The following is a 26,425-nucleotide window of genomic DNA, read 5'->3' as shown; positions in this document are numbered from 1 at the left end:
GGGGCGCCAGCAGCACGGCGATTGACCTCTGTCGAGATGCTCGGGCGCTGCGGCTGCTCAGCATCGACTCGTCATCCCCCCAACTCCACCCCCTCCACCTGTCACAGAGGTGATTAAATCGTGCCGGTTCCTGGGGTGCGCCGAGGTGGCGCTGGGCGACTTCTTCGGTCAGACGGGGGGGGGGGGGGGGGGGACGAGGGAGCAGGAATGAGGAGGAGGGGCACGGGGGGGCGCCAGCAGCACGGCGATTGACCTCTGTCGAGATGCTCGGGCGCTGCGGCTGCTCAGCATCGACTCGTCATCCCCCCAACTCCACCCCCTCCACCTGTCACAGAGGTGATTAAATCGTGCCGGTTCCTGGGGTGCGCCGAGGTGGCGCTGGGCGACACGCTGAACGCGCCCAGCGGGGTGTCGCTGTGGTACCCGCTCATGCGCCGCTGCGCGGCCGACACGGTGTCGGGCGAGCTCCAGCTGCGCTTCGCCTGGGAGGTCACCGCCCGCGGCCTGCTCACCATCAAGCTGGGGGTGCTGGAGCGCGTGCTGCGTCAGCGCACCGAGATCCTGTGCGCCCTGCGCCCCGTCCCCGCGGCCACCGCGGCCCTCTGGGCCGCCGACGAGGATGGCAAGGAGGCCGCGGCGGCGGCCGCAGAGGGAGGCGGGGGCGGCGCGTCGGCGCAGGCGTCGGCGGAGGAGGGCGGGCGTGCGCCCGGCGCAGGCGCCCCGGCCAGCCCCCGGCACGGCGCTCCGTCCTCCCCGCGCCTCGGTCCCGCGGGCACGCTGCTGCCCGGCGACTTCGCGGCGGCTTCCCTGGGCGGCCCCTCCGCCGCCGGGGACGAGTGGGTGGTGCGCCCCAGCAGCGTCACGGCGCGCGTGCTGGCCAAGCACGCGCACGACGTCTCGCGCCGCACGCTGATGGTGGCGGTGATCGAGGCGCGGGGCCTGGAGCCGCGGCGTGGGGTGGTCATGGCCCTGGCCGCCTCGGAGCTGCCCAACCCTGGCGTGGAGCTGGCGGTGTCCAGCGTGGCGGCGGGGGTGGAGGCCGGCGCGTCCACCGCCGCCATCGGGCACAGCCTGACGCCGCGGTGGGAGGGCGAGCGCCACGCCTTCCCGCGCCTGGACCCGGCCGACACGCGGCTGACGGTGCGTCTGCTGGACTGCCACTCGGGCCTGCGCCACAACCGCGCGCTGCTGGGCGAGGTCACCATCGCCGCCGGGAACGTGAAGGGCGAGGACCCGGTGTACGTCTGGCTGCCCCTGACCCCGGCCAAGTCCAAGGGGCCGCCGGGCATGGTGGGGGCGGGCGTCCCGGAGCTCCAGGTGAGGTGTGATGCGTTTGCATCGGTTTGTTGAGGGGAACCTTTCCTTCCCGACTGGGCCGGCACAAGGGCTTGCGAGTGCGGTGTCACCTGCCAGGGACCCCTTTACTGCGAGCCTGCCACCTTGTGCTGCATGGATGGCCCCGCCCGCCTCCCCCCAACACTCGCGTGCAGCTGCGACTCGCCCCCAACCCCACACATCCACCCCCCCAACACCCAAATAGGTGTGCCTGCGCATGCAGTGGCAGCGCGAGGTAGTGCGCGGCAAGAGCGTCAAGGTGGAGGTGGCCCTGGCCGGCGCGGGGCTGCTGGTCATGGGCGGGCTCCAGGACGAGCTGTTCAACGTGACGCTGGACGACGTGCGCGGCGTGGCGGTGCAGAGCCGGCGCGAGCTGGAGTTCCGCGGCTCTATCCGCAAGGCGCAGCTGGACAACCAAATCCTGGACGCGGTGCAGCCGGTGGTGCTGGCCCCAGCGGCGAAGTATGGCGCCGCGGGGGCGGAGCGGGAGGGCGCGCTGGTCTCCCTCGAGTTCGTGCGCTCCTTCGCGGGGGCGGGCGCGGAGGGGCTGGAGCTGGTGGTGGACAGCCCGCGCAGCCCGGTGGCCGCCGACGCCGCCGGGCTGGGGCCCGGCACCGACGCCGGCGTGGCGGACGCGTCGGCGGCCGCCGCCGCGCGCGCAGCGGCGGCCGCGGCTGGGCCCTCCGCCTCCTTCGAGCCGCAGGCGGCGGAGAGCGCGGCGGTGGAGGACCGGCAGAGCATCAAGAGCTTCAAGCGCGTGCGCCTCAGTATTGGTAAGGAGGGGGGGGGGGGGGGGGGCGTTTGCTGGGGCGATGGGGCGGGAGTGAAATGGAGAGCCGTAAAGGAGAACGGCGCAGGGTCATATGCACCAGGGCAGGGTGGGCCTGAGGGCAGGTGTGAGCGAGGGGTAACCATCAACACCAGACCGACACGCCCACGCATTCCCGCGCTCGCATGGCCCAACATCCTGTGCGTCGCCGATCGCCCCACCCATCAACAACCCCCCCACCCCTCGCTCCTTCGAAAGGTCACCTGGACCTGCTGACCGACGAGGCCTTCCTGGAGGCCATCCAGTCCTTCTTCGCCTCCATCCCCACCGCCGACGTGTGGCAGGACCAGGCGTGGCAGGAGCAGCAGCGCCGGCTGCTGGCCGCGCAGTTCGGGCCACGCGAGGTGGAGAGCCTGGCCGTCAACGCCGTGGTGCCGGCGCTGGAGGAGGAGAACGGCGCGGACGCCGCTCTGGACTGGGTCATCGCCAAGGAGACGCAGGACCTGGCGGTGCTGCACGGCCAGTCCGACCTCTCTTCCTGGTACTTTGTGGAGCATGGTGAGCGAGGTTGGGGGTCTGAGGGGGCAAATGTTTGGGAGATGTTTGTGGCGCGGGCTTGGGAAGGATTCCTGTGGCTCCCTCCAGTGGCGTCACCAGTTGACGGGGTGCCCCCGCTGCATCTGCCCCCCGGGGTGCACCACACTCCTGGCTCGAGCGACCTGGTACTGGGATTTCTTGTGCCCTGCTCCACCCTTTTTCCTGCCAACCCCTCGTCCTTTCGGCCCTCTCCCTCCCCAATCCCCACATCATCCACACCGAATCATCATCCACACCCCTCCAACCACCACCCCGTGCCGCAGCCGAGATTGGGGGCGTGCTGATCAACGTGACGGTGTCGCTGACCTCGCGGCTGCTGACGGGGGAGCGCGCCCTGGCGACGCGCAGCGTGCAGAGCGCCGACGCCTTCCACCGCAGCCTCTCCGCCTCGGGCTTCCAGCTGGTCAACGTGGGCAACGTGCCCATCGGGCTGGGGCGCTGGGTGGTGGGCTCCGACCCCAGCCTGCGCGGCGGCCGCTTCAGCAACGGCTTCCTGAGCCAGCGCGCGCTGCAGAGCAACCTGCTGCGCCACTACCGCCGCGAGGCGCTCAAGGAGGCGCACAAGGTGCTGTCCGGCGCGGGGCCGGCCATCGCGTCGGTGCCGCTGACCGTCATCTGGGCCTCGGGCTCCGCCTTCTCCCTGCTGCGCGCCATCTCCCGCGGCGCCACCGGGCCCGGCGCCGCGGCGCAGCAGTTCGTCTACGTCCCCCTCATGGGCATCAGCATGATCGTGTCGGGGTTCTCGCGCATGCTGGCGGCGGTGCTGGCGGCGCTGCCCCCCGCCCGTGCCGACGGCGACGCGGCCACCGTCCAGCGCATCATCCAGCGCCCGGGGTCCTCCCTGGAGGCCCTCTTCCGCGTGGGCCAGGAGCTGGGCCTGGGCGTGGCGGCGGGCCTGTCCGGCATCATCCTGGACCCCGTGGCCGGCTGGCGCGCGGGGGGCTGGGCCGGCTTGTCCCTGGGCCTGGCCAAGGGCCTCGTGCTGGGCCTGCTGGGCCGGCCCCTGGTGGGCGTGCTGGAGGCGGGCAGCCAGCTCAGCGGCGCCTTTGCCCGTGCGGCTCTGGGTCGCGAGGGCATCCTGGGCAAGCTGCAGCGCCGCGTGCGCGCCCCGGGCGCGCACGGCGACGACCCCGGCGACTCGCTGGACGAGCGGACGGGGGGCGAGGCACGCGTCGCGCTGCGCGCGCTGGTGGACGCCTGGCAGCGCGTGCTGCCGCAGTTCTTCCCCGTCCTGGCGCGCGACCGCGTGCTGGACGTGGTCAACCTGCGCCCCAGCCGCGTGCTGCTGGTCACCGACCGCCACCTGGCCTACCTGCGCGCGCGCCACCTGCGCGCCCACTCCGTCTACCGCGCCAAGTGGCTGGTCCCGCTGTCCGAGGTCCAGAACCTGACGGGGTCGGCGGAGAGCATGAAGCTGGCGCTCACCCACGTCCACCGCTACGACCTCTGGCTCCTGGGCGTCTGGCCCGTGGCCGCGCGCAAGAAGATGCGCTGCGGATCGCGCTCCGTCTACGAGCACACGGTGGCCAAGCTGTCGCGCCTGCTCCAGGCCGCCAAGGCCGGCGGCGGGCGCCTGGGCTGGGGCGACCGCGAGGACGTGCTGCGCGGCGGGGCCGCGCAGCTCACCATCCTCTCCGCACCCTACCACCCGCCGGAGGCGGGGGCTGTGACGGCGGGAGCCCAGAGGCCTGCTCCATCCGCCGACGCCAAGTGACGTCGCTGACCCCAGGAGAGATGAGAGAGTCGGAAGCGGGAGGGCCAATGTCATTGGGCGCCAGTGGGTGCCTGCTGCCTCCATCCACACCAGAATATTCAGTTCCTGCTGCCTTCTGCTGCTTGGGGGGGAGGGCACACGATGCACTCCCATCCCTTCCTTGTACCGCTGAATAAAGAGTCCTTGATCGCTTTTATGAAACCTGTAACGACAGCCAATCAGCTGGTGGGATGACAATGGATGGCAGAAGCACTCTTGAATGATGAATGACATGCTCATGTCCATCAGGACCGAACCAGTATGCGGTCTCTGGGCGATGACTGGAATTGGTGTGTGCTGGAGTCCTTTCTCGAATGACTTTGAGAGAGGACCATTCCGAATGTCAGGGCGCGAGATGAGGCGAATTCTCTGCGTACCCACAGACCCATCCAGCTGCGAGCCTCGCCTGCCATGGGTGATCTGATAGTTTTATGTGAAATGCTGCATGCTAGTCTAGGCATCGCCTGCGTTGGATAGGGTGTCCAGGCCTCGCGAGGCAGCCATAAGTGCTCGAGGGTGAGCTGCGCCAACTTCCGAGACCATGCGCCCACTCCTCACGCATGCATTCCGCGCCTTCTCAGCCTCGGCCAGGGCACCATTGAGACCTGCCTTGGCGTGGCGAGGCCAGGCAAAGCGGCGATGGGCGGCGAGCAGTGCACAACCGCGGGCCCAGAGCGCACAGGGGAGTACTGAATCAGACGAGTTTTCCATCACCTGCCCTCTTTTCTACGTCAATGCTGGTGCGAAGGGATGGACCCTGGAATACTCGTTTGGAATATTGCGTGAATGACAAGGGCATGCGTGAGCAAGGGGTTGTGGATGGGTCATAGAGTAGATTGTACATGGAAATCTTGCTCACGTCCATGCAGACATGAACTTTGTCACATCTGGGCCCATGCACCGTCTGCTTCCCACCCTCCCCACCACGCAGCGCCGCACATGGGCAGTGCCTACTCTACGATATCGACCGATGTGTTTGCCAGGTTCCAGGCAAGGCATTGCGTTGGGTGGGCATTGTTTGTCTGCATGGGCATGAAACTATTGGGTTCTCCAGCCTCTTCTGAAACATAACATCAGGCTTTCCACTGCTCCATCCTTTCCAGAGGATGCAAGGACGAAGGGTGAGGTTTGTCGTGGGCACCGACGAGCATGGGGAGAAGATTGCTGCCGCCGCCGCCGCGCGTGGACTGGAGCCCCAAGCCCACTGCGACGACATAGTCGCCAGCTACACCAAGCTGTGGGCAGATGTGAGAAGAAGGGGGACTGAGATGTGGGAAGGGCAGAGGTCAGTGGATGGCTCTGCATGAGCCCTGGGAAGCAGGCACAGCAGCAGGCCGGGAATACACTACCGTGTCCACTTAAGATTGTGGCTTGATGGACCCTGACAGTAGGAGGGCATTCAAACCACTCCACCACATAAACCCAGCAGCTTCTACTCCATCTCAACGATCGCATGCTCAGTCTCATGCACATACACAATTGCAGCTCGGCATCTCCTACGATGTCTTTGTGAGGACCACCCAGCCGGCGCATGCGGAGGTGGTGGCCCAAGTACTGGAGCGGGTGTGGGACAACGACGTCTACAAGGCGGCCTACAGCGGGTGGTACTGCGTTGGCTGCGAGGAGTACAAGGACGAGCTGGAGCTGGGTCCAAGTGAGGCAGGGGGTTCGCTGGTGGGGGTTGCAACTCGCGCACAAGCTGGACAAGGAGTAACGAAAGCTGAAAGTGGGAGCCTCTGCATGTTTGAGATGTTTCAATGCCGTGCATCGACACATTCATGCATACCCAAAGAGCAAGCCGCCCACGCCCTGCCCCAAAGATCACTCTTCCAATCCCGCAGATCACACCTGCACGACCCACCAGACACTGTGCCAGCACAGGGAGGAGGACAACTACTTCTTTGCACTGTCCAACTACCAGCAGCAGCTTGAGGTGGGGATTGTACATCAATGCGTTTCTTTCCCTGAGCAGTGTCAATGGCTCGCGATGGAGGGGATTGTTTTTTTACTCTCTGTGATCGGCAACCTTTCAAATGCTGAGGCTGGTCCCCCCCAACCCCTCTGCCAAACATTCTCTCCCCCCCCCCCCGACCCCCCTTGTACACACACAGGACTTCCTGGAGACACACCCAGACTTTGTGCAGCCCGCCTCGGCCAGGAACGAGGTCCTGGCCTGGGTGAAATCTGGCCTGCGCGACTTCTCCATCTCCCGGTCTGCGGTGTCCTGGGGAATCCCTGTGCCCCTAGACCCGAGCCACACGGTGTACGTCTGGTTTGACGCGCTGGTGGGCTACCTCACCGCCCTGCTCCAGACGCCACCTGGGGGTGTGTCGCTCGGTGCGACTGGCGGGGCACCGCCTGACACGGCGCGTCCCAAGGGCGAGACGCCGGGCTCCCCCCGCCTGGACGACCTGCCCCGGCACGGCTGGCCGGCTGCCGCCCACATCATTGGCAAGGACATCCTGCGCTTCCATGCCGTCTACTGGCCCGCCATGCTCATGGCCGCAGGTGTTGGGCTGGGGGGTGGGACATCTTAGATTCAGGACGTTTGATTGGGGCGTCTGAGGTGGAGGGAAACATGGCTGGAGTCCTGTGCTTCATACTCATCTGCGTCCTTTCTGGAGAAGCTTGGGTCCGGGGGCGGTTGTGCCTGCACCTGCACCTTGCTCCCCACCCAAGGGACTCTGACTTGCCAGGGAAAGATGCTGTGCCAGCCCTTGGCCATGATGTTCCCCGGTCTTAGCATCAGCTCGTCCCATTGCCCCAGTCCCCCCCCAACCCATCTCCACCCTCCCTCTCCTTCAACCAGGTCTGCCCCTGCCCGGCCGCGTGTTTGGCCACGGTTTCCTCACCAAAGACGGCAGGAAAATGGGCAAGTCCCTGGGCAACGTGTTGGATCCACGGGCTCTGGTGGATGCCTACGGCGCTGACGCCGTGCGCTTCTTCTTCATGCGCGAGATCGCGTTTGGCGCCGACGGCGACTTCAGCGAGGCGCGGTTCCAGGCCACGGTGAACGCAGGCCTGGCCAACGACCTGGGCAACCTGCTGAAGCGCACGCTGGGCATGCTGCACGCCAACGTTGGGGACAGACTGCCGTGCGGCGCAGGCGAGGCAGGGGTGCGGGACGCCACGCGCCTGCCGGGCGTTGCCGAGGCCGCGGCGCCGCGTGCCGCGGCGGCCTATGCGGCCCTGCAGCCCCACGCCGCCTGCGAGGCGGCGCTGGCCGTCAGCGGCGACGCCAACCTCCTCCTGTCGGAGCTGCAGCCCTGGACCGCCCTCAAAAAGGCAGGGCTTTGGCTTTGTGGATTGTGTGTGCGGAAGGGGGGAAAGGGGGCCGGCGGCGGCCCATGGTGGATTTGAGATGGGCGACCTCCAGATCGGACGGCATGGACACTGAATGAATCGCGGGGATGGTGGAGCGCATCTTTATCAAAGGGTGGCCTGTGGCAAGAACAGGTGTTCTGCTCGAATTCCCACCCCGCCATACCACACGTGTCCCCCTCCGTGAACGCCACCCCCTCATTGACAGGGGACGGAGGAGGAAAAGGCCGCCGCCATCACGGTGCTGGTGGCGGTGCTGGAGGCGGTACGCATCGTGGCCGTACTGCTGAGCCCCGTCACGCCCAGCCTCTCACATGCCATCCTGCGCCAGCTGGGGCAGGAGGCGGCTGCTGCGGGGCAGCCAGCCTGGAGTGACGCCGCCTGGGGAAAGTTGCAGGCCGGCACGCGCCTTCCGCCGCCGGAGCTGGTCTTCGCGCGCATCGCCCGGGAGTTTGTCACAGAGCCGGCGGCGGGCGCGGCCGCGGCGCCGACCAAGGGCGCCAAGCGCAAGGCCCAGAAGGTGGCGTCCTGACTCTGAGTTTCTGCGATGTGTGGCCCTTACGTTGCTGGACGACATCTTGGATTAAAAAAACGTGCCAAGACTTGCCAGCATGTGATCCCCCGCCGCCTGGACCTCGCAGCTGCATGGCAGCCATGTTTGCTTGTCTAATTGCCTGCTCCTTTCGGATCCCAGCACATCAGAAGCGAGTTCAGCATCCAAGGACCATAACTCACTGGCCCCTTATGCTACAGACTGCCGCAGGCGGGAGCAGTTGAGGTGTGCGCCAGGGCCTGAAGGTGGGAGTATGATACTGTTGCAACAAATGGTACAGGGCCATGGCTTCTCAGCCAGCAGGGAACGGGGGCTTGGTTGGTCAGTTCGACGCGCATTTGGCAGTGCGCTCGAGGGGGAAAAGGCACGAACTCGCACCAAAGGTGCGCTCAGCGCTGGTGGGCGAGTCCGCGGCACGCCCACAGGGCGAGCGCGGAGCCCACCGCCGCGCCAGCGGCTGCCGTGCCAAAGACGCCAGGGAGGATGCCCGGCGGGAGGGCGCCCGGCAGGAGGGCAGTCAGGGGCGCGGGAAGGGGATGTGAGGCCCCGGCAGCGCCGTCGAGCGCAGCCCCCGCCATGCCCCCGAGCTCCCTCCGGCCGCCGGCCTCGCGCAGGAGGCGCAGCTGCAGGGCAACTTCCTCCAGCTGCCTGCCCAGCAGCAGTTGGCTGTCCAGCAGCGAAGCCAGCCGCGCCTCCAGGTGCGGCGAGCTCGGCCCCTCGCCCCCGGCCCTGCTGGGGGCGGATGCCCCCGGCGGCCCGGCCGTCCCCTGGCCGGCGGCCTCCTCGCCGCCGCGCCGCGGCGCCCCCTCCTCGCCTGCGGCCCGGGCGCGCCCGTTGGCGGCCGGCGCCGGGCGCGCCCGGATCGCGACGCCCCCGCCCCGTCCGCCCTCGCCCTCGCTCTGGCTCCCGACGCCACTGCTGGAGGAGGCGGTGTCCTCCACCTCCCGCCCGCCGCGCTTGGAGCCGTGCGCCGACCCGGCCGCGCCCATGTGCTGACTCAGCAGGCCCTCGGGCCGGGACCCCACCCGCTCCTGGCCCACGCTGCCGGGCGACATGTGCAGGCGGCTGGCGGCCACGGGGGCTGCGGGACGGGCGTGGAGGGGGCACCGTCGGGCGTGCCTGAGACGGTGGGCGGGCACTGCATGCAGCGCACCCTCCTGCCCACGCCCTGACCTCCTCCCACACGGCCCCAGGCCCCCGCCAGTCCTCCTGCATGCCCCTCCCCAGCACACCACCCCTCGGCGCACCCGAGGTGCTGAAGGGCGTGGTGCCGCTGCCGCCCCCGCACCCCGACAGCTCGAACCCCAGGGTGCGGCGGAAGGAGCCGGAGGCCAGCGGGCTGCTGCCGTGGGAGAAGCTGCTGCCCAGCAGGCCCGGGCCGTCCAGGGGCTCCCCGGAAACCTTGAACCGGCGCTTCAGGTCCTCGGTCACGGTCTGGAAGGAGGTGGTCAGGTTCTCGATCTGCACCAGCTCGATGTAGGAGTGCGGGATGTAGGTGCCCTCCAGGCCCAGCGCCGCGCCGAGGCGCGTCGTGGCCTCCCTCTCCTTGCTTTGCACCTGCGCAGCGGGGGGGATGGGGTGCGTGCCTGGGGTTGGAGAGGGGAGAGGGAGGGAAAAGGGGGCGGTGTTGCCGGCGCGTGGCCGCAAGGAGGCGCCGCGACGAGGTGGGACTGGGGGAGCGACAGAGTTTCGCCCAGGCACCGCCGGCAACATTGCCAAGGGTGGCACGCTGCGCAGTCAGGGAAACAAGCATCAAGGTATCCGTCCGCAGTGGTCACCGAATATCTCCCCCCCTCTCCACCACCCGCTCACCTGCACAAAGCTGCGGTCCATGCCCTCGATGGCATCCAGCTTGATGGTCACCCTGCGGCACGAGGACGCCGGGAGTGCGGTGCTCGAGCGGCGTCTCACACTGGCGATGCCCGTGACAGGGCTGTACTGGGGCGCCTCTCATGTCGAGAGCGTCCCACGGGGGGCCTGCCTGGAGGTTTCACTATTCAGGGATGGCAGCCCAGGGCCCACCCACAGGCCCAGGTACCGCTTGTGCCCAAGTCCTCCCAGTGCCCCCAAGCCCCCCTCCAGCCTTCCACCCCCCCCTTTCACACCCACACCTGTCGTTGGAGAAGGTGCGGCTGGTTCGGCGCATGATGGTGCCGACATCGTACCCCAACGCCATGAGGCCGCCCAGGATGCGGACGGGCACCTCGAACGTGACCCTGGGGGAGATGATGACGCTGCCGTCCACCACCCACTCCTCAAACATGAGGGAGTAGCGCCCATCGCGGTACCGCATGCGCAGCCAGCTGGCGCACGACTCCGCGTCCTCGTTGGGCGGGAGGAGGTAGATGTCGTAGCTCTCCGTCGTGTCCTGCTTCACCGCAGCCGCGCCGTCGCCGCCCTGTGCAGTCGGTCGGTGTGGGAGGGTGGACCGGGTTGGGAGGGGGCGGCCGAGGGGTGCAGGGAGCGGGGATTGGAGCACAGGGAGGGGTCCCAAGCACACATGCCCACGGTCAGGTGCCCGCCAAAGCGCACGCAGGTCACATTCCCCATGCACCCACACGCCAAACACACACACAAAGCCGCAACACCCGCCCATCCAACCCTGGTGACACCGCGGGCTGCTGCTCACCTCGGCCAGCACGGCCAGCACCTGCTCCTCGGTCACTGCGCTGGCCGACTTGAGGATGTAGGTAGGACTCATGAACCCGGAGAAGGGGTTGAAGCGGTTGTGGATGCGCAGGTGGGCGGCTTGCAGGTCGGGCTCTATGAAGGCCTTGTACATGGGGTACACCGTCTCGGAGACCTGCTGGATGATGTCCTCCGCCGCCTGCCCCGAGCGGTTGATGTCGCGCAGGACGCGCTTGACCAGGTCGAAGTGCACGCCGCCGGTGATGGAGACGCGGAGGTCCAGCATGGGGCGCAGGCGCTGGCTCAGCGCGTAGATGCCCTCCAGGATGACCACGCGGGAGGAGGTGACCTCCACGCGCCGCGTTCCCACGCGCCGGCTCTCCTTGAAGTCGTAGATGGGGACCTCCGCTGCGCGGCCGGCACGCAGGTCGGTGATGTTCTGGATCAGGGTGTCGAAGTCGGTGATGCGGGGGTCTGCAGGTGTGTGTGTGTGTTAGGGAGGGGGGCAATGAAGAGGGGAGGGCGGACGCATGACACAGGGGTGGAGGAGGCATGAGGGGCGCGGTGAAATGCCAGGATTGCAAGGTCCCAGATCATAAAACCAGAGCCAGCTGCCCGCTCTATGACACACATGGCCTGTGCACACAGGGAAGGGGACATAGATGTACGAGGCTCCCAACCTCGCCCTCTCAACCATCCCAACCGACACACCCACCATCAAAGTTGCCGTCGATGACCTTGCTCCCGTCGTTGTACATGTCCATGCTCAGCACCACGCTGTCCGGTATGAAGGACTGGATCTTGGCTGAGAAGGCGGTCTTGCCGGACCCGGAGGGGCCCGCAAGGCCCACCAGGATGGTGTCTCGGTTCTGGGAGCAGAGCAGCTGGATGGCCCGCACCACCATGAAGGACCCCTTTTCGAAGCTCAGCAGGCCCTCGCGCGGCTTGATGGTGTACCGGGAACGTCCATCCCCGGACTTGTACTTCACCAGCTCCAGCTGGTCTTTCAGCAAGGCCTGGGGGATCAGGGGCGCAGGAGCGGCGTGGGACGGCGCCCTTCAAGGCAATGCGGGCTGGTGTGGAACTGGACGGCACAGCGCTCAGCAGCAGCTCCTCTGCGCTGCATTCTTGCATATTATCACCTTTTTCTCGCGAGACATGGGCGTACGCGCCTCCCCTGCTCGGGACCCGTTCCGCACGATGTCCATGGCTGGTTCAAATAGCAAGTACGAGATAGCGAGCGAGGAATGGAGAACCCATGCAGGGTGCCGGGTGGGGCAGGAGGCTTGCCACACTGCAACGAGGTTGGGCCGAGGTGGGCGTCAAAACGGCTCGAGCAGCTGTCGAACACCTGGGCCCGGATCGAAACGCTTGGAATCCTGCTCGCTGCATGGTTCCCAACCTTGACCGATACCTCACACCCAGCCAAAAGTCACCGGAGCCCACCCATGTTTATGCAAGTACTATAATCCCGAAGTATCGCTTGATCGGGCTGTGAACCCCCTCGTTCTACCCGGCCCGTAGTCGCCAGTTCGCGAGGCCTGGCCATGGCCCTTAGAGAGTTGGGCAGGCACGGTATTTCCGCTCCAAGGTGTGCCCAGATAAGGAGCAGAGGTGGTAATGCTTCAGCAGCTCTCCCAGGGTACTCGTTGGTCCTAAAATCTTAGCACTGTGTTTCTGCACACTCTACCCTTTCATAGCCGAGAGGGCCAGTCCGACTGAATGGGTGCTTGGCACCATTGGATGAGCTCATGCATATCAACTGAACAGCTGGTGGCAGGAGAGGTCGTCATCCGGGCAAGAGCAACGATACGCGTCCGCGCTACAGTCGTGGGGAGGTAGTCTGTTCCTATCATTGCATGGCTTCCTTACCCTGCCCAGAGGCATCACATTCTCAATTCCCATGCCATACGAAGGTAATGCGCGTGCCAGCGCCGTGCCAGCAGGGGGTTGGGTGCAGTATCGTGGGGTTTGGCTAGTCCAGGCAATATGAACTGATTTGGTTGGTCCAAGGTAGACTTACCACATTCAAGTCCCAAACTCCAGTGTGGGCGTTGGGTTTCGTGGTCTGAGACGCGTGGCGTGGGTTCGGCGCAGTGCACGGGTCCAGGCGAAGAGGAGAATAGGGCCCGGTCATAGTAACACCAAAAAGGAGGTGCAGAGAGAGGCAACAGGGTTCGCCACCCCCTACTTGGAGTGGGCGACCACCAGCATTGTACGCTAACAAGAGCCTCATTGAAGCTGACATTTCCCATTGAGTTATGCACAGATCGACTTTAGTGTAGCGGATCCAGATCCACGTTGATTGTGAGCGAATGTAGAACGCCGCCGGCTGAATCATGTGAAGTCACGATGGAAGGTATCCTCCTGACAAGCTGGTGCATGCCAGACACCTCCCAACTGATAGTTGCCGTCCTCTTCTCTGAAAGGCTCGTGTATCACATCCTATTGAACCAGGGTCGTGCTCGATGCCATTTTTATGTTGTGTGGGAGGTGTGGGTGACCCGTGGCACTCGATGCATCACTCCCATTCCACGCTTCATGGATCTTGATGATGTGATCGTGAAATGTTAGAATCTTTTCCTGCTACCGCCTTCTCATTCGCAAGGGAGGTATGAAACCTCGACATACCAGGAAGGTGAGCTTGCGTCCCTGAACCGCTCCGGAGGTGTACAGAGCTGCGGACGCTCTCGACATCTCGATTTGGACTGTCGTCGCTGGTGATGGTGGTGAGGTTTCGCATGTGGGCTGTACCATGGGAATCGCCAACGAGCATCGCTCGGTCTACTCTGCTTGTGCAGGGTGATCGAAACTACGCATTTCCGGAGATCCTATGAGGTGGTGATAGCGTCACCCTCAGGGGTGATGTGTACTCATTGATCTACATTGTGATGGAGACCCCCACCCCATAGGATCTCCGTGGATGCGCAGTCTGCATCAACCACGTACAAGCAGAAGAGACGTAATAATACTTGTTGGTGGTTCTTCTGGAAATTTCATGTGCAAATTCCATCACTCTCACCAGCTATGACACCTCATGTCGAGGGAATGTCAAGAGCGTCCGCAGCAGCTGTGTATAGCTTTGTACACCTCCGGGGATGATTGGGGGACGCAACTCCGGGATTTCAAAGCATCCCTTGCAAACTGGGAGACGGTGGTTAGACATCAGATTCAAACATGCAATGATCGCACAATAAGATCATCAAGTGTTGAATGGAAGGGCTGCAGGTCATGCCCCGGCCGCCCACCCCTTCATCTCAAAATGGAGCGACGTCAAGGGTGGCGATGTTGCCATCGTATGTGTTTCTCGGGCCGTCAGAGGCGGAGGATAAAGTTAATTGATGAGGAAGACTCTGGCATGTATCCGTGGGTCAGGTACATTTGCTATGGCCTGCTCAACAATGGGAAGTCGGGTTCATTTTCCATCGCGACATACCGAGGTTGAGCCACCGGCCCTTACCTTCAATTATCATGGATGCAGGTGTTCATTCCACCATGCTGCTGTCAATATGTGCAGGACTCGGCGATATTATCTGCTTTCAAGGGATTGTTATACAGCAGAAGGTGTCGGTGGTCGCCCTTTCACCCTTCTCCGCTGTCCTTTGCGCGAATCAGCCGCGTCCCACTCGCATTTTAAACGGGATCAGAGCTTCTTATGGCATACCGCAGCCAGGGCAATATCACAGGAGTTATGTGGCAGGGGCCTCCCTATGTTTCCTGCGACCTGACATCCCATCTGCCTCAGATTTTATCACTCGCAGAACAGCATCAAGACAAGAACGACCCGGTCCTGCTTCACGTGTTAGTGTACTGCATTCTTGGAAATGAAGAGTACTCAACCAAAGGGGACTCGATTTGTCAGTATTCCACTCTCTCTGTGTCTACACAGCATATGGAGAGGAAAATTCAAGATCCTAGCTAGCCCCATTTGCCCTGCCCTCCGCGCCAGACAGTGCCATGGCATATCATTCACCATGTGCTCACCGGCATGTGAGATTTCATGCACAGGCATCCCTCCTGGTCGAAATATGCCTGCGATACTACCATGACACCGTAGGGAGCACTCTGATGGCTGTTGGAAGTACTCTAATCCGGCCTGGCATGGAAGAGGACTTTCACAAGCTTGTCTGAACCTGTCACGAGAGCAACGGGTGCACTGGGAGGCGTGTGGTGGACGAACACATGTCATCCAAGCCGTGTTGTCCTTGCCATACCACTCTTCACACCCACCAATACAAATGGGTGCAGCGTGGAGTGCTGAAGTGGGGCCTGTTACGGGAAGAAGTGGTGTACAAACAGGGACTGCAAAGTCTCTGTCATGGATCGCGACCGTCAATGGGGCGGGCAACATACTGATGTTGCCGTTCTCTTCTTTCCCCAACGGTCCGCCCATTGTGGCAACCATCACGCATGCGTGCTACCCTCGGAAGGTGCAAAGCAGCCGGACAGCCCAGCAGGGATCAGGGCAGTTTGTTTTACATGTTACATGATGCTCCATCTCACGTGAGGTTAGTCTTGCAAGCTCCTGGAACAAAAAGGCCATAAAGATGGATGTTAGCACAGTAAGGGTGTATCGGTGCTCAGGGATAGCGTCACATTCAATGCGCATGAGGATTTAGATGCTATTTGGAACCCCTAAGCTATTGGCGTGGTTTGGTCTCCAATGGGTGTGGACCCTCCCCAGCCAACAAGGCTTCCCCGGCAGTACCTCTGATCCAGGGTTACAGAGAGCACCTTACAAGCGCAGATGGCGTGGCACAACAGAACATCCTCTCATTGTCATGGATCGCACAGAGAAATCCCTAGCAAGCTCAGGCTGCCCCACGACACCAAGGGCGGCCAAAGGATTGCAGTGGCTGCACCTCACTCCTTGATCAGTGCGAGCCGCAGGCACGTGACACCAATGATACTACAAATTCCAGCTACAAAACAGCCCCACAGCATCAGGCCTCCTTCTTGATGTCGAAGAAGAAGTCTGCGGCGCGCAGGCGGTCGATGAGGGTGGCGCCCAGTCCGCTGGCGGGGGTGAGGAGGCCACCGCGCTGCAGCTGTGGGTCGGCATCCAGGGCATCCGACTGCAGCGCGAGGCAGAGCGCGGCCTCCAGGACCAGGCGGGAGCCGCCCTGTGGGTTTTGCGCAATGATGGATTCCGTGAGGCACGCTGAGTTGTGGCAGCGCTGATGCATTACCACGCAAGCCGTTTTGCTCATGCAGCACCAGAGCGATACCCTGACATGAGCACCCTGATATCCTGACGTCCATCCCTCATTCATCCTGCTGCAGCACCGCCCTCCACCACTCCAAGGTCAATCTCAAGCTCACCCAGTATCCCGGGTCTCCGTGGTTCCAGCCGACCTCTGCCCGAATGGTTGTGGGGGCTGTGCCATCCTCCTCCTGTTGGATTGAATGCGCAGAGACAAGGTGGCATTCTGGATATCAGCCGCTCAACTGCACTCTGCTGGCTACCAGACCGGCCCCAGGCAAGTCAAAATATGAGCTCCCTGCCTCACCTGTCCAGCATCACACCCCATGCCCAGGGTCCACCCTCCATGAACAAAACCTCAGCCCTGCAGCAACATACCTGGGTCTTGGCCAGGACGATGTGCTTGAAGTGCCCGCCCAGCATGGCCTCCCTGGTGGGGCCCTGGCCCGGGTTTGGGAGGAAACGGAGGAGCAGGCCGTGCAGCCAAGCCTGGCTGAGCGCCAGGCCAAAGCCGAGCACCCCGGCGCGGATGGCCTGCGCACCCAACCAGCTCTTGGCGGGCACGGTCTCCTCGTACCGGAAGTCGTCTCCGTACGACAGAAAGTAGTTGGAGCGGTGCACCACGCGGTTGTTGCTGGGGAGGAAAGTGGGGTGGGCAAGAGGGGAGGGCTGCTGATGCCGGGGCCATCAGGGTGCCCGGCCTTCATGGCGTTTCAAGGTGAGTCCTGAAACCCCCGACGCCACCTCAACTCACCAAACCTGCATGAAGAAGCCCGTGAGGTACTTGTGGACGTCCTCGTTCCACTTGACGCCCCAGAACTCTGCATCCCTGCCCCAGGCAGAGCGCGGGGTCAGCGCATAGACATTGCGTCCATCGTCTGTCTTGACGCTCTGAGAGGCAATCTCCATGCCTGGGCACGAGGGTACGGGGATGCTAAGTTTGGTGGGGAGCTAAGAAAAGTATGCCCTGCGGCCCTCGTGTTGGTGCTGCTTCATCATACGGGTCGTGCCAGGGCGGCATCTTGCACACTGTGCAAACCCCCTACAAGCCCGTAGAACAAATTCCAAGCACCCCAACCTCGCACCCGAAGCGATGGTGCCTCCAGACACACCGCCCTTGCCCTCTGCAACAACAGTGGTGATGCTCGCCAGCTTCTTGCCCAGCTTCTCCTGGGCGTGCTTTGCCACCAGCAGGGCGCCCAGGTCGCTGGGCACCGAATCGTACCTGATGGAGGCAGACGGCGTGCGTGAGGGGGAGGAAGCTGTGCACTACTGCTCATGACCGGCTCCCACCAGGCTTTCTGTTGATGCTCTAGCAGACATCAATCCACCTTTTCATAAGGAAGGACAGCGCCAACACTCACGCGCAGCATGGGATGAGGCGGATGCCCTTCTCCCTGGCGGATTCGTGGTACTTTTCCACCAGGGTTGTAACCCAAGGAATCTCCCCTGCCAAAATTTGAATACAGAGAGGGTGACTGACCTGGGACAGACGCGGAGTCCCCACCACACGATGCTCGCATGACAAGCAGGGCGTACACAACTCAAGGCCCCAGCCGCACAACTTTGTATACCCCGCAGCAAGAAACCAGAACACGTCTGCATCATCCCATCTTCTACCTGTGATGTCAACATAATGCGTCCCAGCGTGCACGGCAGCGTCGACAACGGGGGTGCCGAGCCTCAGGTAGGGTCCGGCGGTGGAGATGACGACTTTGGCCTGCGAGAAGGCGGCACGCAGCGACTGGGGATCCTCCAGGTCTCCAAGCAGGATGGGGACGTCCTGTGAATAGAACAGAGGGTTGGGGAGGTTGGCATGGAGGACCACCAATGCCTCAACAGATCACATTGATGAGCCCGGGAAGCACACCCCCTGCACAACCTTTCCCCCTCACACTTGCCCCTTGCATTGCACTAGGCTTGGCACCTGGCCATCACCGTTGATACAGCCCTTTGTGCACACCTCCTTGTCGAAGCCGTACTGGGTGCTCAAGGAAAGCCGCAGGCTCTCGAGGCGGTCCCTGCTTCGGCCAGCGATCGCCCACTTGACTTTGCCCTGTGGCCAAGGGTGAGAACAAGGGGCTTACAGGAGACAATCCAAAAGCGCAGAGTTTCTCAGGGAAGGGATAAGGTGCAGGTTGCAACAACCATCAAGACAAGAAGTAACCCAAGTACCTGGTAGGACTGTGCTAGGTGCTCTGCCACCAATCGACCTGCAGGAGGAAGAAGGTCACCTCACGTACCACACGGCATCCGCATGGCCAGAAATTAATCAATGCCGGCATGTCTGGTTCAATACTGATGGTACAAAATCATCTGAGTATTCCATATCTCACCTGTGAAACCAGTGGCGCCCCAGAGGACAAGGTGGAAGGGGCGCGCCGTGGTCGCCATGGCTGGTTTCTGGGTGGCCAAGTTGGTAAAAGCTCTTCGAGGTGCCAAACTTGCGATCCTTGCAGTGAATGAACTTATACTGATCAACCCTGAGATACTTAATCAGCTGAGCGAGGGGGTCGACACTGACGCGTGCCTATATGCTTTAACCATTGGTAAGCAAGCCAAGTACATCGCAGGTTCTGCTCGCGCGCGCGAAGTCTCGACACACTTTCGCCCAGCCAACCCACTGAGTGACGGCAACGTATTAACACTACATAGGAATGTAATGAGCCAAACTTATAGCAGATAGTAGTCACATCTTGCTGTGGCGATGAAGAGCGTGCTCATGCCCCCCCATCGGTGTGTTTTGCATATCACCATGCATCATCCCTCCAACCCTTGCTGAGACTTCATTCGACACCCTGCCTCACCATGCCCGAGCCCGATGTAGCTCACCGAGTACCACTGAGGCGACTTCAGCTGGGAAGCATTGGCGTGCCGGGTCGTCTTGGAGCTTGTCCTCGCCATTTCCAGGCCGACAGCTTGGCATGGGAGGTGGACGAGGAGCCAGCAGGCACCCCCTGGACCTTGCCAGCTCCGACCCCCGGCCTCGGCGCCTCCTCTGGCCATGCATCGAGCACACCAGCTGCATCAGCCAGCGATGTACATGGTCCAGGCCAGCTGGACCAGGGCTCCCTCCCAGAACCCTTCCAAGGGGCAGGTGTCCTGCATGGCAGCGGCGACGCCCCTCCAGCCCCCGGCCCGGTCCCCACCGTGTTTGTGGGCACCCTTTACCTGCCCTCCACGCCTGGCATCGCGACCCCCTTCAGCCGCTTCAGCGGCAGGACGCCCTCCGGCGGGGCACCCCCGGCCCTGATGCACGAAGTGGTCAGGACTGACGCACGCTGGGCCCGCTTCCTGGCCGCGACCACCCCCTTTGTGGCCTACAACCTGCTGCTGGGATCCAGGGTGGGCAAGGACACGGTGGTGCTCACCTGCCGGGACGCCGCCGAGCGCCTCAGCGCCGGCCTGGTGAGCAGAGAGGGGGGGGTGGCCGGGACCCCAGCGAGGCGGCTCTGTTCTCGGACTGGTGCCTGCGTTTGCAACCTTGGCGTCACCTTGCCGTAGCCAGCCTGTTGTCACGTATCTCCCTTCTCACTCCCTGAAACCCCGTTCCACCACAGGTCAAGCTGGTGCGGCCTGGAGAGGAGGATCCCTCCCCTGCAGCCCCCGTGCCCCCGCCCACCGATGACGAGCGGGCCAGGGCCAGGTTCCGCGAACGTGAGTGGCAGCAGTGCTGTTCCTGGCTGGACTAGAGCGGAAGGACGGGGCGGTGGAGCCTGTCACGATCTTGTACACAGGGTCCTGCCTCACCTGCGGCTCTGCTCCCTCCCCCCCATCGCGCCGCAGTCATGGAGAGGGACAGCGGACCGTCGGCCGCCGCCCAGCCTCCGCTCCCGCCAGGGGGGGGGACCCGGGGCTGCTGCTCACCCCCCGCCTCGGCGGCGGCGCTGCCCGACGGCAGCGTGCTGGAGGAGGTGCCCATGCACGTCGCCGAGGACGCACCCTCCCCGCAGTCCGCGGTGATGGCCATCCCCGTCCGCTGGGCGCTATTGGCCATGGCCGAGCTGGGCCGCCGGGGCCCGGACGACGGCGAGGGCGGTGGCGGAGGGCCGGTGGCGAGGCGGCACGCCGGCGCGGCTTGCGGCGGGGCGGGGGGCTGGCGGTGCTCGCCGACTGCGGAGCCGAGACCACGCAGGGCGACGATGCGGGGGCGGGGCGCGGCGCGCGGGACAGGGGGCGCGCCCCCCCCCGTCCCCGGCACCGCCTGGCGGCCAGCGTGGGGGCGCTGCGCGTGCACACCGTGCCCGGGCTGACCCTGGTGCAGACCACGGCGGCGGGCGAGGCGGTGCAGTTCGTGCCCGCCTTCCTCTCGGCGCGCCAGGCGGCGCGCATGGCCGCGGGGCACCGCCACCTGGCGCTGCGCCACGCCGTCGCGGCGCGGGCCCTGGGCCGGCGCGCGTGGTGGCGCCGCGTGGAGGCCACCGCCGTGGCCCTGGCCATGGGGCCCGAGGATTTGTCGCGCGGGGGGCGGGGCGGTGGCGGGGGGGGCGGTGCGGGGAGGGGCCTGGGGGAGGAGGAGGACGGCATCGACGAGCCCCCGGAACTGAGGGAGTTTGCCAGGGTGAGCCTGCGTGAGTGCTGTCCTAGTGGGAGCGGTGGCTGTGTTTGGGAATGGTGTTGTCTGCGATTGTTATTTGAGAGGACGGTAGTGTGCAATATTCGTCCCCGGCGCTGACAATGTGGTGGCGCCAGGATCTGGGTTCCCCAGCAAGCCCCCCTCCGGCGATGCCCTGCGTCACACAATGGAGGGCCTCGCCTGACCCGGCATGCGCGGCCCGCCCCCAGTCCATCCTCACTCCCAGCTGCCCCCTTCTCGTCCCACCCGCACAGGAAGTGGCGGCCGACATGGACCTCAGCTCCCTGCTCCCGCCACCCTCCCCCCTCGGGTGAGGCGCCTGAGTGTTGCCGTGCCATGATCGACACCGATGCCAGGCCCGAGGAATAGCCGGTCTCGCACCTGGAGCCGCACCTGTTCCTCCCCAGCATCCACCGCCATCTTCATCATACCAGATCCCGTCTACTCCAGTCCCCCAACCCCCACTCCATTCCCCCCTCGCCCACGCCAGGCTGGTGCGGCGCGGCCTGGGCCTGCTGGCCTGCGGTACCGTCTCGCTGGTCGGCAGCCTGGGCCTGGCCCTGGCCCAGGCGGCCGACGGCGCGCTGGCCGCCGTGCCGCCCGGGGCGCGCGCGCTGGGCCTGGCGCCCACCTGCGGCGTGGCCTCCCAGGACCTCGGCGCTCTGGTGACCGCCTGCGCGGCCTTCAACGCGGCGCGGGAGCGCGGGGCGGCGCCCGCGGCGCGGGACGCGCGCCGGGCCACGCTGGCGGCTGCCGCCATCGCGCTGGGCGGGCTGGCCTGCCCCGTGCCCCAGGCGCCGCCGCGGCCGGGGCCCGGGCGCCGCGCCGGCTGGCTCTTCCTGCGCCCGCAGGTGTCGCGCGGGCTGCTGCCGGGCGGCGGCCGTGGCGCGACGGCCCGCGTCGCCGCCGCCCTGGCCCGGCTGGAGGGCAACGGCCTGGCGCGGTATGTGGCGCAGGACGGGTCGCCCGCCGCGCTGGCGGAGGGCGTGGCCGCGCGGGCAGGAGGCATGGTCCTCCCCGTCACCAGCATCGGCAGCGCAGAGGTGAGGGGGGAGCGGGGCGATTGGGTGGGGTGGGGGCTCCCTGCTGATAGTGGTGGCTGCGCGCGCAAGTGTGAGTTCGGGGCCGAGGGGGCCTGGGCGGAGGTGGATGGGCCAGACGCAGTGCCTGGCAGGAGCCAAGAAGTCCGGGCTGACGCCATCAGCCAGGCGCCATCCCCATCCTCACTCCTTTACACACCACCCCCCTGCAAACCAACACAGGATGTCGATGCGAGCTTGAACGAGGCGGTGGCGGGGAAGGGCATCATCCTGTATGGCAGCTGGGACCTGCCCGTCTCCTCGGTGCACGTGGGCGTGGACGACGTGCTGCGCTTCCTGCCGCCGCCCCCGGTTAATGATGGCGTCGAGGAGGTGGGCGCGGGGGGGCCAGGCGCGGACCCACCCTCGGACGCCATGCCCTGACGCCGCCGGCATGCTGTACGATGGAGAGTAAAGCCCGGGTCGTGGAGGGATTGCGGTGCAGTTGTTGCCGCATGGTCTGAGGGAGAGGGGGGCCGCACCTGGCCGCCAGGACACCTCAGCTTCCCGGGCGAGTTTGGGTGCTGCCAGGCACCCACACCGACGTGAAGGGCGACACGTTTCATGGCGCTCTTCATCCCGCTCGCACAGTGAGGTCCCCGTGGGTTCTCAAACCCAGATGTCATATTTCCCTTACTGAAAGGCCCAACGAGGCCCGATCAGTCCGCAGATCGTCGTGCGACACGCTGCGAGACTGGCCTTCTGAAAGTGTGAACCCCTCGCCGAGGAAGGGAGGAGCGTGACCATGGTATATATAAGCAAAGGTATGCCATGGTATTGCGGAGTCGGTCGATGGGCTGTCCGCCGATGTCTGTCTGCCGGAGCCCAGCCCGTCACACCGCCCAGACACCTCCAGACACCCACTCCCGCCCGTGCACACCGCTGCAGGGAAGGTCGGCAGCAGGCGGAGCAGCACACATGCCCTCCTAGGATTCTTCATCGGGATATGGAACCTCCTGTCCCTCTTGTGAGCGCAGGGGAGAGTGGGATCCCCGATTGGTGCCCCGAACAGGCCTGCAAAGGCCACTGCCTGATGCTGATCCCCACTTCCCCTCCCTCTCCACAGCTTTCGCACGCTCATCAACCCTGCAGCGGTACTAGAACAGCGACAACGAGACAGTGATGGAGGAGGGGGACACGGCAGGACTGGGGCCGGCAACAGCGGAAGGAGCAGGCCAAACCGCGTGACTGGGCTCAGCGACCTGGGCAGTGGAGGAAGTGAGTGAGGGCCTCGCTGTGGCTGCGACGGACAGTGTCCGAGACTGGCGGGTACAGCAGCTCCTGTTGGGAGATCGAGCTCCTGGAGTGCACCCTCAGCGCCCATCTGCACCCCAGATTTCCCCACACCAATGCCTTCCTCCGGCCTGCAGGTATCCCTTTTGGCGGGGGGTGCTGTGGATGACGAGGAGGTAAGGGGGCTGCATCCCCTCCCCTCCCCTCCCCATGGACCCTACATCCCTGCATACGTACCATGCCCCCCTCTCGTCTGGGTGTGAGGAACTCCCAGACCGTGCTGCTCCCTGGGTGAACGAGGCTCACGGCTTTGACCCTGAAACCCACCCTACACAGACCAAACCCATGCCCCAAGCCTTGCGCCTCTGTACCACTTGTAACACTAGACTTGGCTGCAGGCGCCTCCTTGGGGCACGCCCAGGGGGCTCTGGGGGCGGGGGTGACCTCCACGATCGCGTGCATGGAAGCTGAAAAGCAGCCAGCGCCCGTCTAGGCCGGCCCCGCGGCCGCCTTCCTGTTCTCAATGAGCCTCACCGCCCCTGCGCCGGCCATGTACAGCCCCACCAGGGGCACGGCGAGTAGCGTCTGGGTGAAGGGGTCCGTGGAGGGCGTGAGCACGGCCGCGGCCACGGTGGCGCCCACCACGACGTACTTCCACTGCGCCAGCATGGCGCGGGAGGAGACGATGCCCAGCTGCCCCAACAGGACCTGCAGCACGGGGACCTGTGGTGGCGGTGGGTAAGAAAGGGGGGAGAATGGAGGGGGGTGGGAGGGACGCGCTTGGGAGCTGGCAGATGTTGCCACATGCCGGCCGATGGGCAGGCCAGGGCAGGGTCGGCCGTCAGCACGGCAAGTGGTTGGTTGGGGGCAGGCCATGAGCCACAGAAAACCCTGGACAGGGTCGCATCAGGCCCTGGAGCCTCACGCACTGCGCGCCGCACCTGGAAGGCGAGCCCCGTGCTGAGCATGAGCACGAGGACGAAGGAGAAGTACTGGTCGATGGACCAGAGGGACTCCACCGCGCCGTCGGCGTAGGACACGAAGAAGGATAGGGCGGCGGGGGCCAGGACCTCGTAGGAGAAGAAGAGGCCCAGGTAGAAGAGGGCGGAGGAGCCGAAGACGACGGGGGCCAGGAAGGAGCGCTCGGAGCGGGTGAGGCCGGGGATTACATAAGCGATGATCTCGTACAGCACCGTGGGCATGGCCAGCAGAATCCCGGTGTAGCCCCCGACCTTTGAGGTGGGGAATCGGGGAGGGAACATGGTTTGGATGGGGAGAGGAGGGTATGACAGTCGCGGACGGGAGTCCCTGCTGGGCTTTCTCAAAGGTGGGGAATCCAGGGATGCACAAGGAGACACCTGAGGCCTGCATTGCCGGGCGGCCTCGCTCCATGTAGAAACAATAAACAGGGGGGCCTTGCCGGCGTTGCTTCAGGCTGTGAATTCCACTCCGCTCAGGCACGCATGATCCCCTGCACTCTGCCTCCCTGCCCGGGGCTGGTCGTGAATGAGAGACCACTCTGCAGGACGGCGGTGCACACCCCAGCTACCCCATGCACCCACCCCCAGGGTCAGCCCACCTTGAGAGTGGTGAAGAAGAACTCGCCCGGGGAGAGCTGGAGGAAGCGGACTCCCTGCTGGGCCACTGGTGCCTCCAGGAAGAGCACCAGGTCCTTGGAGAAGGCGAAGCAGGTCAGCACCGCCACGGCGGCGGCGATGCCACCCACCAGCACCCGCTCCCGCAGCTCGTCGAGGTGATCCCAGATGGGCATCTCAAACCCCTGAGTCAGCTCCTCCTCGTCCGGGTTCAGCCATCTGGCCACCGCCGTGCGCGTGTCCTCGGCATCCAGGGTGGGCGGGAAGGAGTCTGTTTGGGGGGAGACACATGGCGGGGAGGGCTGGGAGATGAAGGTAGAAACGGCGGCCCTGGGACGTGGGCATCGAGCGGTCCGCCAGGAGAGTGCGCCACAGCACATCTCCTAAGAAACAAAGCTGCACTGCAGGATTGCAGACCACATGACGTTTGTGGCATGCGTAGAGCACCAAGTGCTGCTTCCCATTCCCATTGCCAGTGATCTCTGGTCGCATGCTGTAATCATGGGACCACCTCCCATCTGGGTCATGAATGCCGACACCGTCTTCCCACGCACCAAGCTCCGAAGCACGATTATTGCGCGCTGCATCATCTTCTGAAGCCTTTGGCCTTATCCTCTGCCGAGCGCTCCATGTACGTGTGACACGCTTGCCGGCAATATGCCTGTGAGCAGGCCTGCATGGCTGACACCCGGCCTCGAATGGCCTGACACGGCAGCCAATCGTGGATGCGAGCATCATTTTTGAAGCCTGTTGGAATACTCCACGCATCAGATTGCAGACTTTCCGGGCTTCCCCTGTATGTCGCATGCAGTCCATGTCGTTGTTCCCCGTCATGAGTTAGGACATGGACCTTGGTCTGGGGGTACCACGGGTGTACCGCTGCTGAGGAGGGACGCTCGGATGGTGAGCGAGGCCCGCCTCATCTCCCGGTCAGTGCCTCGCCTGGACCCATCCATTTCACCAATTCCTGCATTGCGTTGGGATGCACTAGGTTTGCACACCCACACATCCCTCCTTTCTCCGGCCCCAGAGCGATTCCCACACTGAGCAAATCCTAGCTGCAGGCCTTCACTATTCCGACACACGCAGGCCCACGACAGCGCGCATCCCTGCCTCTCCAACTCGATCCAGCAACACCCTGAGAGTCTGTGCACACCAAGATGTCAGCCCTTGCGCCTGCACCCCCCGCCCAGCATCAACCCGGCAACGATGGTGAATGGAAGGCGTCCCTGGCCCTCCCCCCCAAAGACAATCGCATCAAGACTGTGGTACGTCATGAGCACCAGGAGGGAATACTCCTCCACGCCCGGGCGTGGCTTATGAGGTACCGAACCACCTGTACCTTGCCAAGCTGATGACTCTGAGTGCCCGGCGTAACGGTGCTGTGCCCTCCTCCCATCTCGCCAGGATGTCACGGCGACGAAGGGCAACAGCTTCGAGGATTACTTCCTGAAAAGGTGGGTCCCTGAGGGTGTCCGGGCCTTTGCCCCGCTGGTTCCGGCAAGTATATCTCCCGGCCAGCGGGGTGGTGGGTGGAGTGTTCTTTGGGAGGGCCAAACAATTTCCCTCCTCCCCTGGCTTGTCATCTTCACCCCGTTTGCGTCTCGTTCGCTCTTCATCATGTGAGGGGCAGGTGCGCCCGCCTCGTACCCTTCCATGCCTCGAGCCCAGGGAGCTCGGTTGTGATCCCTGGATGCTCCATCGCCTGCGCCTGCTGAAAGGCTCGAGCAAGCTCACTCTCGATCATCCCTTGACTGTCTCCCCCCCCCCCCCCCCCGGGCCC

General features: G+C 64.5%; 5 protein-coding genes across 5 annotated transcripts in view; 2 read left to right on the top strand and 3 right to left on the bottom strand.

Annotated features, from left to right (window-relative positions):
• F751_0405 (Methionine-tRNA ligase) overlaps positions 1 to 8,307 on the top strand; it is a gene marked incomplete at both ends in the record, with an annotated part of 18,677 nt that extends 10,370 nt beyond the window's left edge. Inside the window, 8 exons of the mRNA XM_011403377.1 lie at positions 5,386 to 5,461; positions 5,560 to 5,701; positions 5,940 to 6,108; positions 6,296 to 6,387; positions 6,566 to 6,962; positions 7,264 to 7,571; positions 7,650 to 7,766; positions 7,984 to 8,307. Coding sequence (XP_011401679.1) covers positions 5,386 to 5,461; positions 5,560 to 5,701; positions 5,940 to 6,108; positions 6,296 to 6,387; positions 6,566 to 6,962; positions 7,264 to 7,571; positions 7,650 to 7,766; positions 7,984 to 8,307 — 1,625 coding nt within the window. The remainder of the gene's footprint in view (positions 1 to 5,385; positions 5,462 to 5,559; positions 5,702 to 5,939; positions 6,109 to 6,295; positions 6,388 to 6,565; positions 6,963 to 7,263; positions 7,572 to 7,649; positions 7,767 to 7,983) is intronic.
• Positions 8,308 to 8,717: 410 nt separating this feature from the next.
• F751_0404 (Uridine-cytidine kinase C) lies at positions 8,718 to 12,164 on the bottom strand (the record flags this gene model as incomplete). The annotated part of the gene is made up of 8 exons (XM_011403376.1): positions 8,718 to 9,020; positions 9,198 to 9,409; positions 9,576 to 9,885; positions 10,141 to 10,192; positions 10,440 to 10,726; positions 10,958 to 11,430; positions 11,672 to 11,972; positions 12,099 to 12,164. 8 exons carry the CDS (start codon positions 12,162 to 12,164, stop codon positions 8,718 to 8,720), a joined length of 2,004 nt encoding a protein of 667 aa, XP_011401678.1.
• Positions 12,165 to 15,899: 3,735 nt separating this feature from the next.
• On the bottom strand, positions 15,900 to 18,553 carry F751_0403 (Putative trans-acting enoyl reductase; the record flags this gene model as incomplete). The annotated part of the gene is made up of 10 exons (XM_011403375.1): positions 15,900 to 16,079; positions 16,279 to 16,350; positions 16,538 to 16,793; positions 16,914 to 17,070; positions 17,245 to 17,384; positions 17,524 to 17,608; positions 17,780 to 17,942; positions 18,123 to 18,215; positions 18,335 to 18,372; positions 18,496 to 18,553. The coding sequence occupies 10 exons, from the start codon at positions 18,551 to 18,553 to the stop codon at positions 15,900 to 15,902; spliced, it is 1,242 nt and encodes a 413-aa protein (XP_011401677.1).
• Positions 18,554 to 19,411: 858 nt separating this feature from the next.
• On the top strand, positions 19,412 to 22,198 carry F751_0402 (hypothetical protein; the record flags this gene model as incomplete). Its single annotated transcript, XM_011403374.1, has 7 exons — positions 19,412 to 19,567; positions 19,720 to 19,816; positions 19,946 to 20,118; positions 20,990 to 21,045; positions 21,226 to 21,274; positions 21,662 to 21,778; positions 21,998 to 22,198. The coding sequence occupies 7 exons, from the start codon at positions 19,412 to 19,414 to the stop codon at positions 22,196 to 22,198; spliced, it is 849 nt and encodes a 282-aa protein (XP_011401676.1).
• Positions 22,199 to 23,536: 1,338 nt separating this feature from the next.
• Positions 23,537 to 25,232, bottom strand: F751_0401 (Sec-independent protein translocase protein TatC; the record flags this gene model as incomplete). Its single annotated transcript, XM_011403373.1, has 4 exons — positions 23,537 to 23,770; positions 23,989 to 24,279; positions 24,627 to 24,913; positions 25,154 to 25,232. The coding sequence occupies 4 exons, from the start codon at positions 25,230 to 25,232 to the stop codon at positions 23,537 to 23,539; spliced, it is 891 nt and encodes a 296-aa protein (XP_011401675.1).
• Between the last annotated feature and the right edge of the window lie 1,193 nt (positions 25,233 to 26,425).

The sequence above is a fragment of the Auxenochlorella protothecoides genome (genome assembly GCF_000733215.1).
Source record: "Auxenochlorella protothecoides strain 0710 unplaced genomic scaffold scaffold105, whole genome shotgun sequence".
NCBI lineage: Eukaryota > Viridiplantae > Chlorophyta > Trebouxiophyceae > Chlorellales > Chlorellaceae > Auxenochlorella > Auxenochlorella protothecoides.
This window is presented reverse-complemented; position numbering and strand designations above follow the sequence as displayed.